The sequence below is a fragment of the Fundulus heteroclitus genome, chromosome 15, assembly GCF_011125445.2.
Source record: "Fundulus heteroclitus isolate FHET01 chromosome 15, MU-UCD_Fhet_4.1, whole genome shotgun sequence".
Classification (NCBI taxonomy): Eukaryota; Metazoa; Chordata; class Actinopteri; order Cyprinodontiformes; family Fundulidae; genus Fundulus; species Fundulus heteroclitus.
The window spans coordinates 5,615,130-5,627,901 of record NC_046375.1 but is presented as its reverse complement, the minus strand read 5'-3'; the positions used below and the strand labels follow the sequence as shown (position 1 = coordinate 5,627,901).

Below are 12,772 nucleotides of genomic sequence, written 5' to 3'. Positions count from 1 at the left end.
CTAATATTCAAGATTTTCCATTTCTAGGAAAATGGTGATTAGGTATTCGCTAAAGCTGTGTGATTTTTCCACCATACACCCACAGTTAAATAAATTCAAGAAACAAAATTACAAAACATGCAAAATGTGATCTTCTGCAGAAATGTTTTTGGGTTTTTTTTCATCATGTAACCATTTCTACACTCAGTCTGATCAGCCATAAGAGGCTCAGATAAATATCCCACACATTATCTCATGAATGTTGCATAATATTGCAATAAAGATGACTCTTGAAATTTAAGAGAATATGATCCATGATCAGTATATTATTCATTAGTGTCATATAACGTAATTTCTGAACTATTAATTCAAAACCATCAGTTATCTCATTGGGTTGCTCCCTTTTGTCTATGGAAAAGAAATTAAAAACTAAGCTTCAACGGTACAGAATGGCAACCACATAAAATTACCAGTACCCACTTGTGCTATACCAATATTCAGCTATAAGATGTCTGGAGAAAAGATTCCCAAGTGACAGAAGTGACAGTCACAAACAAGACTCACAACCAAGGACAGCATCCTATGTGGTAACACAACTTGAAATAATCTTTAAGTTATGATGGTTAGAGAGGTCTTTGGTTTTATTTAATTAGGCTTAACGCAAGAGAAGAATATTATCAATATTGGCTTTCCACAGAGACCTTTATTTTAATAGTATAATGCATGGAACCACATATGTGGACAGCTGTCACCATTCCATTGCCCTTGAGGGGCAACCTTGTCTTTAATACATAAATGGCTGAATGTATACACAAGGTTTCATTTTGCAGAAGCCGTTCACACGCAAGTAGAACATTGTATAGTGTCACCATGGAGAGATGCATCCACTTCAGTTTAATGAATAAAAACACCATCTGTTCAAAGTTATTCAACAAAACGTGATGCCACCTTTGAACAAACTCATTTTATTGGATTCATGCTCCACACTGCAAACAAGATTTGTATGTACTTATTGTTTTGGAGATGACGGTTGGAAGGCCATACCATCACGAAAAGTTTAGATATCAAAAATGATAAAACACATTTTTGAACAGAGACTCCAAAGGGTAATGATCCCAGTTTTCGATACATTACATTAACCTTGCCTTCAAGTTGAATTCTTGCAGTATGTGTGCATTCACAAACAAATGAGAATCCAACTCGTCCTGCTCCCACCTCGACGGTTCAGGCCGATCACGTTGCGGTATTATGGTTTAGAGTGGGACATACAGCTGCGACGAGAGCGAGAGGTCCTGAGCCCACAGCCGAAAATAAACATGGCAGCACAGGAGGACACTGCTATAACATCTGTTTAGTCCGAATCCACAATTTCTTCTTTCAAAGAACAGCAAGACGGGCCTTGACCAGCATAACTTGTTGTGGTTTCTCTTGGTGCCTGCTGCTTTCAAGATTTTCGTTTGACGTCGTGATTGGCTAAAACCAACCTTTGGTAGTCGGGCACTAGGTTTAGCTTCGCGCAGTCAGTTCAGAAAGTTCTGCTTAATGTCCTTCTTTTCCCTGAACAGATTTGATGGGAGCAGGTCTAGACTGATCATATGCAGAACAGAGAGCCCTACAAATTATCAATCTGGATTGCCAGTTTAATAAAATAGTACAATGATGAGACTGTCCTCACTTGAAGTTACTATAAAGATGGACAGAAACATGTTTTTAAACCATTTGGTTAACTTTAGTACAACAAATTGCATAAATAACTGGCTGTTCAGCAAACATGTTTAATTCAAAGGCATTAAAAACTGGAATTATAGTAACAAATAGCTAAATAACAATTTTGAATTTACCTACAATTTTGACTAAAGGTAATATGCATAAAATGTAATGTAAAATGGAGTTTAATTAGCAGTGTGTTCAAACTGAAATATCAGCATACTGGTGCAAATATAGTAAAATTTTTTTTTTTTTTCTTTTTATATAAATATAATAGTAAATTTATAAATAATCTTTACACTATGTCTTGTGTAGTCAGGCTTCTGGAGACTTACTGTGATAAAAACTCAAAATTAAAAGCTGACCCCTTTTTTTTTTTAAACCTTGACTTGCAATCTAGCAGGAGAAAAGTGGAAAGGGTGCAATCCAGCGAAAGCTCTTTCTTTCACAAAACAAGCCCTTTCACGAAAATGACTTAAATTATACTGAGCAATTATAGTGAAAGAGTTGTCTGCTGAAAGTAAATGGACCTCTTTTGCTGCTCTGTGTGATTGCTGTGTTTTTAGGTGACCACGCTGGCTGGCTGGCACCTGGTTGGAGAGACAGAAGGGAGGGTGTGGCCTGTTCACAGAGAGACGCCTTCCTATCTGACCGTCCGACACTCGGATGTTGTGAGCGATCTTGGCTCCGCCTACTACTGGAACGCACCTGCCATGTATCTGGGAAACAAGGTTGGAGCAGGCGCACACTTTTTATTTATTTATTTTTTTTACTGCTATTAACCTACTGTTGTGCTAATAATGTCGCTAGTAAGGCAAGGCAAGGCAAATTTATTTATATAGCACAATTCAGTACAAGACAATACAAAGTGCTTTACATGATTAAGATATAGCAAAATAATAAAATGTAGATAGAAAATAGAATAAAAGCAAGTAGGGATAGAATGTAGTAACAAAAAAAAGAACATTAAAAACAGTAAAACTGTTTAACTAGAACAGTCAAAGGCAATTTTAAACAGATGTGTTTTTAATCTTGATTTAAAAGAACTCAGGCTTTCCGCACTTTTACAGTTTTCTGGAAGTTTGTTCCAGATAAGCGGAGCATAGGAACTAAATGCTGCTTCTCCGTGTTTAGTTCTGGTTCTTGGTATGCAGAGTAGGCTGGAGCCAGAAGACCTGAGTGGTCTGGAGGGTTGATACACTGATAACAAGTCTGTGATGTATTTAGGTGCTAAGCCATTTAGGGATTTATAGACTAACAGAAGGATTTTAAAGTCTATTCTCTGAGATACAGGGAGCCAGTGTAAGGACTTTAGAACTGGGGTTATGTGCTCTACTTTCTTAGTCTTAGTGAGGACGCGGGCAGCAGCGTTCTGGATCAGCTGCAGCTGTCTGATCCACTTTTTAGGAAGACCTGTGAAAACACCGTTGCAGTAATCAGTTCAGAATCAATAGTAAACGACAGAATCAATAGTAATTCTGTTGTTTATGCTGCTAAATGATCAGTCGGTCTGATTTTTGCTGCTATGTTGTAATAAGAATGCTGCTCAAGTCTGTCCTGTATCTAGATTCTTTCAACCATGTGTAAATATAAAGAGATTTTCCTTACATACTTTTCAAATGATGTTGATTAATATTCTACTACAGCAGGCACGCGCTCTAGATAATGGTGTGTATTCCTCTGTCATATCCGAATCGTGTTTTGATTGAGTAATTTTTGCTCAAAACATTTCATAGTAATTAGGATTAGGCTTCTCACCATTTTACAAATGGATAATAAAAAACAACAGCCCAAACATGTAAATGCTGTTATGATGCCGCATCATTAGCCTTGAATGCTATAAACACATCCAATTTGTGATCTAAAAATGAGGCCTCCTGGGGGGATTTCTGCTGAGAACACACCCCGCTGGGATGTCCACCTCCCTCCCAGGCCTTTTTCTCCGGATCAGCTACCGCTAATGTCGACCATTTGATATTGCGCTGCGTTTTTTTTCTCTGGGCACGATTGGACTTTTATCACTCCAGCTGGTAAATAGCTGCAGTCCATGTTTCTGAAGTTGTTGCTCTACTACTACAACAACAGACCAACTGCGATGTTTGTCTGCGTGTCGTGGCTTAGAGGGATCCACCACTGAATTTCATTACATTGCACCCTGCAGGTCTGGCTTGTCATCTCACTTCTTTGTCTAAGCGTCAGCTCCTCCCCCTAACCATCCCTCCATCCCGGCCTCTTCTCATCGGCCCTGCTCCTCTAACTCTCACTCCATCTCTCCAGGACTCCCATTTTTCACCTTGCGGTTCCTAAATCACCTCCCTCCACCCCCTCCCCACCTCAGCTCTCTCGTCTGCCTCTTTCTCTATCTCTCTCCCTTGCTTTGTGTCTCACGGGGTAAACAGTGTTTCGCCTGTTGAACTCGATAATCAACTGTTTTTCTCTTAGCGCCCGCACACATGCACACACCGAACACGTAACCACACACAGTTTCCGCCTTCACAGACTCCCAGGTCTACATAAGTCAGATAATGATGTGTTTTGGAGGCATTAGGGATAGCGGAGCAGAACCGCATGCCTCCAAACATGGGAAACAAACAAATTACCACAGTGTGTATGTGTGTGTATATGCATCCATCTACATGCAATCGCTGGGAGCACTATATGTGCGTACTGTATGAAAAAAAAAGCTATTCTTTGCTCCACTCTTATTGCGTTACAGAGATAGATGCTCTTTGACTTGCTGTGACTCTTTCACACGCAGTGGAACGTCATTTTAGCGTGTCATTGGAAGTGACAGGCTGTGCTTGTTATAACAAGCTCGAAGTTGATGTATACGAGCGTAAATTTGTGTGTGATAATGTTCTGCACGGTTTCCAGTTGTATTAACGCCGTGAACGCTCTCGCTCCTCGGCTGCTCGTCGGACCAGAAGCATTCCCCACTGATGCTCGCCGAGTATTTTATTACCCACATCGGTCCAAGGACCGCTCATCCACGAAGATGGCCGTTATCATCATTAAAGAGCACGCTGTTAAAAGAATATTCATTCAGGGTTTAGAGTGTGACAGCAGCGAGGCCATAAGTCGAGTTCAATTCAGAGAGCCAAAAATAACCCTAGGATGTTGTCAAATGAGAGCTACCATCCTTTTGTTGATATATTTGATAATTGAATGCATTTTTTTAATGTCCATAAATGGCTTAGTATTTTTGTTATATTTCTACTTTCTCAGCCTTTATTACTTTTAAGGAGTTATTTACGGTATTTTTGCAAGGTGACGATTCAATTCCAAATTTTCTATAATCCCCATAGGGTCAAAATTATACATACATTGTAGGTGCAAATATATACATGCATTATGACACACTTGCTTAAGGTCCCCTTCCAAAATGTAAGTTGACAACATATTTTCTGTGGATAATTCCACCTGGACATTGTTCTTGGAACAATTGGTTGTTAATTTAAACTGGGTGGTTAACTAATACAAACCTGTTTTTTAAACATAGTTTACGTGAGAAGTTTTAAAAAGTTTAACTTTATCCTGCTCTCACATTTTCCGATATCAGTTTTAATGGATTTGTCCATCATTCTATTGTTGGAACTCCCAACCGTGTCAAAGTTTCAACTAACTAGTTATTAAGTTAAGGTGAAATCAATGACATAAAGAGATATTTAGCTTTTCTCTCACTATTCTATCAACCTTACAAAATGCACCAGAACCACTGGCAATAAAAGAGCCCCACAGGATGACCCTGCCACTACCGTGCTTGACATTTGTTAGTTTACACTGGTTTGAAAACCTCACCTGGATTCCAAACATTATTCTGGTCATTTTATTCTAGATAGCTTAGTTTTTTCTTACCTAGCTATAGAACACCTCCCCAGAAGGCTTTTTGGTTTTCTAAGAGGCAGCTGTGTTAACTTTGCAGAATGGTCTTCTTTTTTTATGTTGGACCCTCTCAATCCATGTTAAGGCTAGTATTGATTCAATATCAATTAAATTTTATTTATATAGCGCCAATTCACAACACGTCATCCCAAAGCACTTTACAAAGTCAAATTCAATCAAATCATACAGACCGATTGGGAAAAAGTTTCCTATCTAATAAAAACCCAGGAATTTGCATCAAGCTTTGACAAGCAGCATTCCCTCATCCTGAAAGAGTGTAGAGCCACAGTGGACAGTTGTCTGCATTGTCCATGGCTTTGCAGCAATCCCTCATACCGAGCATGAATGTAGGGACGGTGGAGAGGAGAACTGAGGAGAAGTGCTTTCAATGTGAGTAGGAGAAATTTAAATTCTCTTCTTGATTTAACAGGAAGTCAATGAAGAGAAGCTAAAATTGGAGAAATATGATATCTCTTGATTTTAATCAAAACTCTTGCTGCAGAGTTTTGGATCAGCTGAAGGTTTTGAACTGCATTTTTTGGACTTCCTGGTTGTAAAGAACTACAATAGTCCAGCCTTGAAGTTATAAATGCATGGACTAGTTTTTCATTGTCACTCCTGAACAAAATATTTGTAATTTTGGCAATATTTCTGAGGTGAAAAAGAAAACCTTAGAAAAATATGAGATTTAAATGACATGTCCTGGTCAAAAATAACACCAAGGTCAATATCAACATATTGACAGTGACGCTACATTCACAGCAGTTTCCAGTTGATGGTAGGGTTTAGCCTTGGTGGTTCCTGATAGGTCCTAGTAATTCAACCAAAAAGCTATTTCATTGAGTGGATAGTTGTCAGATTGTTGAGACCTGTATATGTTAGGTGATCAAACAGGACAGTGATCCCAACATGTAATCAAAACCGATTCCTGAATAAATTGGGTAACCACTGATTTCTTTACTATTGAAAGTGATTACATAAGGCTAGACCCTTTGATGGAAATTACTAGCATCTCATATCCAGTCAGAAATACTACCAGAAAGTTGCTATTGGCATAAATTGAATGTGCTAGAGGTGCAATTTCCAAAGAAACATTGAATCGAGTGTGACATTAAAATCAAAATTTATGAGCCTACTTGTTGTAACTCTGTAATGTATGGAAAGTTTCTGTAATGTTAAGGGAAAGTGTATTTTTCACTTTGAATTTTTATGTCATCATAGAATAAAAACTTTACATTCGAAGAGTGTATCAAGGTACTTTAGTGCATCTTCGCATAAAGTAAATAAGGTAACACTGGTTCAGAATTTTCTGAGGTGGTCAAATTTCAACTCTTTATTTATTATGTACATATAAAACAGACTCATGGTCAAGAAAGATGAAAGCTTCAAAGACTGAATTCTCATTTGGGGAAAAAGGGTGCCAAGTTTGACAGAAATTGACAATTGCAAGATTGAAAAACTGAGATAAAGTAAACATGGACAGAAGAGAAATATCCTGTCCTGACAGATGATGAAAGAAACTAAAAATGTGCTGGAACTTCATGTCCAAACACAGCTTGGCTTGCAATATGTTTTCTCCTTACCTTTAAATAACTTTAACAAAAAACTGCAGAATGATAAGGAAGAAATGCGGTTCTGGCTGAAAACGGGATACAAAATAGAGTAATTTTGGAGAAAGAAAGCTTGATACATCCTGCAGGTGATGAGTGAAATTGATTTCTAATAAGATATCAGATGTGGAAAAAACACATCAGCTTTTACTAAGCCGCTGAGTTATGTTGAAAGAAAAGAGCAAGTGTAGACAGTGTAAAAGGCCTTTTTTTAAAAAATAATGCGACTCATCTGACCTGGATCACATAAGATGCATTTTCTTGTGATGTTTTTGTACATTTTTTTCTTTAGTGTTTCACATTTTTGGTGAAAATTTACCTCTTAAACTGGAGCATTCTAATCTTTTTCTGCAGTGGAATGATTACATAGCAATCAGTTTTAAAATGAAGAACGACATCCCCTGATGTCACTGGCCAGTTGAAAGAAACCAACCCTTTTTGTACCAGCCATCAACAAGGTTCTTCCATAATTCTTGCTAAATATTTGATAACTCTTCTGATAATAATTTGTAGAGCCTTAAATTGGTTTGTTTCCTTGCGTGAACCCAGTTTTTAAGAATAGTTCACTGTTTTTAAATGGAATTGAGTCCAGCACCATTTTTGCAGCCTAAAGATGTCCTGCTTTTATCAATTATACAGGCCTTGTGCAGGTTGTGTGTTACCTCTTTTATTGCAGGGTGTGACCAGCAGGTGACTCCACACAGCTGTAGCACATCAAGGCCAATCAGGAGGAGCCTAAGAGATGCAGGTTTAATTGAGGGAGAAGCCAGTCTCTTTTCCCTGGTTCTGTTTAGGACCTCAGTCCACTGCCTCCTAGTCCTCAGACTTTATGGAAAGACTTATTCTGGAAATCCTGCTGTTAATCTCCTCACTGTTGCTCCCGTGGATCCTCTGTCGGGGTTCCTTTATACTCCATATACACCACTCACAACAATCTTTCAACCTAAGCCCTCATGGATATACTCACCTCTCTACTGGAACTCCACCATCTCCACAAACATTGAGAATCAGGTTTTTCATCCTCCTCCTAACCATGATCATCAGAATCTCATCATTTCCCAAACTCCTCAACACTAACACTAACCGATATTCCTCAGGGATTTCCTGGATACTTTTAATCAGCCTTGAAGAAACACTTTCCTGTCTGTGAACATCATGACAGAACGTCTGGCCAACACGACGTTGTAACACAACTATTACACATCCTTCTCAGAAATGATGAAATAAAGACGGCATTTAAAACCCACATAATGTCAGAGTATCTGGTCATTCTATTTGTCCACACTAATGCACCAGTCGTGTTTCAAGCCCTTATAGGTGATATTGTATTTTGATCCCGAATACCTTAAACAAGCTTCATATGCGACAGGTTTTGAAAAACCTAATAGAAAATGTTGTTTTTTCAAGGCTGAGAAGTGCAAGTTTCAAAAAGAAGTCATTACCTTCCTGGGGACTGTTTTTTAGGGTAGACAGGTTAAGCCCGACCACAAAAACAGAGTGGTCATCATTTTAGTGTCACTACACTTGTTCTTCTGCAGAGTGGGACTGGCAGGGGCTCCAAAAAGCTTCAGCACAGCAAGGCCAATCAGGATGAGCTTAAGAGTGAATTCCCCTGAGGAAGATACCAGACCATTTCTCCTCATTGGTAATCAGGCATCCTATCTTTCCTCATGATCTTCCCATGTCCTTGCGCTTACCTCGATGAGTCCTCACTTGCAGATATCCTTGTCTCTAGTTCCTGATTCTGTCCAGAACCTCAGTCCAATGCCTCTTTGTCCTCAGAATTCTTGGAAGGACTCATTCTGGAAATCCCTCCATTGATCTCCTCACCATTCCTCTTGCTGCTCACTTGAACCTCCTGTCGGAACTCCACCATCCTCAAACTGTAACACTCACCTGCACGTTTACCCTCTAACGCTTTGCCTCCATCTTGATACAAAGGAATCATTACCAACCCAGACCGCTCGCCCTATCTGTCAACCTCAACCCCTGTGGTCAACAGTTCTGGTGTGTTTTATTGATACATCAAAAGCTTGTTGATTGTTTAAATCACACATTCCTAGAGGGGTACCTATTTACATCGAGACTCATGGCTTACTGGTATGATCATCAAAGTATACAGGAAATAGGGCTGTAGTGTTTCATTCTCATTTATCAGCAACAGTGTTAGGCAAGAGGGAATTTTTTTATTGGGAACCTTTTACTGAAGAAAATGTATGCAGATGAGCCTGTGTTTTTTTTTTTTTTGTCCATCACCTGTTTCATTTTTAAGAGGTGGATCTGCTGGTTCCCTGGAATGGGTAGGAACCACCTGGAATTTAACCCACTCAAGGCAGGGTAGATGATAGTTGACTTCTTTAAAAAAAAATGCACTGCTTCTCATCATCCTCAACAGAACTGCCTATTGTGATAATCTCTGGTTCTTAGGAACCCCTCTTTCTCAGGACCTAATATGGTCCTCACACAACTTTTAGGACCATCTTTGTTTGGAAGAAGGCCCAGCATAGACTGTACTTCCTGCAGCAACTCAAGAAGTACAACCATCCACATGACTTACTGGTCGTCTTCTACACTGCTTTTATTCAGTCTGTTTTGTGCACAATTCATCACTGTTGGACAGGACATGCCCAAACCACAATGAACAATTAGGTTTTTAAGAGCTCATAAGGGCTGACCTTTCCTCTATCCCTGGCTTGTACAGGTCTAGTGTCAGGGAAGGGGAAGCGGACATCTGTGCAGAGCCCACACATCCTGGACACTTAGCTGTTTAGACTTTTACCTTTAGATCAGCACTACAGATCACTATAAAAACCAGCAGCCACAGAGACAATTTCATCCCCAGGATGTTGCTCTGATGAGCACTTAAAAGTGCCTATATCAATACCATGCACCAATCCAACCATGTCTTTTGTAAACACACTCTGTATTAACATTTGCAAAAAATATTTATATTCCTTTTGACATATTTCTATTTAAGATTACATCATTGACAGCAAAGTGGAACCAAAGTCAGATCCCTTGTTTGTGTGCACAGACTTGACAATTCAAGCCCATTATGATTCTTTTGTGAGCTTCTTTAAGTAAGATTCACGACACACTTCTGCATCTGACTTTTAAGACCCAGTCATCCGTGGGAGTGCAGAACAATAATAGATTGGCTCCAAGACAACATTGGAAACAAAAAAGTCAGCTGCTCTTAGTCATCAATCTAAATGAGATGTGCATACTGAGTTACAGTTCCTCTAACCTTTTCTCATCTGCCTTTTGCAATAATAATCATTTCATAGTCCTACATACACCCACTTCAAAGTGTGAAATTGTTTTAAAGTTGAGTTGTACTCCATCAGTTGACAGCATATAAAAATTAACAGTAGACCGAGTATATATGTTCATACATTTTGCACCAAACAATATAGTGATAACCCATCCAAAGCATTTTGACATTTAACAGTACAAACTACCCAATGAAATAAAACTGCCTCCTCATAATTGTAGATTTAACATGTACAGTTAAATGTTAATGGCTTGAAGACCCAAAGATTCTCCTGAAAAGGTCCATATTTAGTCATACTTAGGTTTACCAAGTTATAAACTACCTAAACCTGGAATGAGAAATGCTTTCTTTAGGGAACTTTTCAATAGAAAGAATCACAGGGCCAAAACCGGCAGTATGTGGAGGATAAACCCAAAAGCTCCCACATCATCTTCATAATTGCATGGTGATGAGCTATAGAAATATGAAAATTGTGTTGAGTCATGGAAATGTTGAATTTAATTTTTTTAAACAAGTTTCTAGGAGTTTTGCATTTATTTGTATAGTCTGCTGTATGTTTAATATTCATTTTATGTTCAAGATCAGAATTTTAAATGAGAATTCTAAAAAAAAGAAAATGTACAATATACTCTCTAATGTACCAGTAGGTCACAAAGGTATGCTTTATTTCATTTTGCAGCAACAAATAAGTAACCATATTGACATGTTTCTTCGGAATACATTTTTGTCAAAAGTATTAACCTACCCATCCAAATAACCAGAATTAGAGTTCCAATTAGTTCCATGGCTACAAGTTTAGAAAATCAAGTACCAAGGCATGTTTCTAATGTGCAACAAGTCCAGTTGTGAAATTTCTTCCTCAATATTCCTTAGTGAACTGTCAGCGGTGTTTTAAGAAAGTGGAAGTGAGTAGGAATGACAGCAACACAGCCATGAAGTGGTAGGTCACGTCAATTAACAGGGAAGGTGCAGCAGATGCTGAGGCAAAGGTTTTCAACGATCCCCAGCTTTCTGCAGAGTCGATCACTGCAGACCTCCAAATTTCACGATAACTTTACGATAAGTTCAACAATGGTTTGTAGAAAGCTGCATGGCATGGGTTTCCATAGTTGTCCAGTTTATGTACTGGATCTGCACAAAATAGTCTTTCTTTTCTTTTTTGTGCCCTGTCTGTCATTTGCCATAAAGTATTGTTGTCATAATGCCAAAAAGCGGCCAACAGATTTTAATTCCACAAGTGAAGCCTCACTGCTTTCGCCACAGTGCTTGATTTAAATATGCAAGAAGCTGTATTAGATCTTATGCTGGGACTGTTTCATGTTAAATGGACACTGAAACGGGAAGGTACAAGAGGAAAAAAAATGGAGAAACAGAGACAAAATTTTGGGCCCCCCAACAGCCACAATGCCAGGGACCACCACAACCTGAACTACCCAGTCCATACTCCGGTCCTACCCAGTCCATACTCCGGTCCTAAACCTCCCCCCCCCCCCCCCCCCCCCCCCCAACCACGATCCAAGCCCAGAAAACCCACGGTCCATCCACCCACAGATGGGGCCAACATGAGCCGAACAGGCCAACCAACCAGAGCCCACTCCACAAACGCTGAGGTGCTACCTCCCCCATGCCCTGCCCTCCATACAACCACTCCCCCAATATTCCAGGGAGAGCAAAAGAAGGATGTTGATGTTCCCCGGAGCACCATCAAATTCATCATCTTTGGATGCATAGCACAAAACAAACCTACCAAGAGAAGGCTGCCTACCAGAATCCACAGACCGAGCAAGAAGAGCAATAATCAGAGATGCCGCACACAGACGAAAGGTAACGCTGAAGGCGTTGCTGAGCTCTACAGCAAAGACTGGAGTAAGCTGTCCATAGACCTGGGATTTATGGAAGAGTGGCCAGTACCTTTTTTGTTAGAAATAGAAAGGTTGGTTTTGAGTAAAAAATTTAATGTGTTGGAAAGGCCTACACAAAGTCCAAACCTCAATCCAATTGAGAATCTGTGATGACTTGAGTGCTGTTCACAAGCAAGAACCATTCAAAATAGCCAGAGCTGTCTTGCCTTGAGGGATGAGCAAAAATTCCAGTGGCAAGATGCGGTGAGCTCTTAGAGACCTGTTCAATGTGACTTGCACAAAAGGTGGCCCTACAATGTACTGACTTTTTTGGGGTGGGGGTGTATTGAACAGGTAATTGTGCTAAAGTTTTCTGTTATTTTATCCTCTTTATTGCTTCACAATAAAAACAAAATCCTAAAAAATGTAAACATGCTCTGTAAATTAAATGCAAATTGGAAACACTCAATGCATTTTAA

General features: G+C 39.3%; 1 protein-coding gene across 1 annotated transcript in view; it reads left to right on the top strand.

Moving 5' to 3' along the window:
- lama2 (laminin, alpha 2) overlaps positions 1-12,772 on the top strand; it is a 224,905-nt gene that overhangs the window by 85,004 nt on the left and 127,129 nt on the right. The window contains exon 16 of the mRNA XM_036147259.1: positions 2,253-2,417. Coding sequence (XP_036003152.1) covers positions 2,253-2,417 — 165 coding nt within the window. The remainder of the gene's footprint in view (positions 1-2,252; positions 2,418-12,772) is intronic.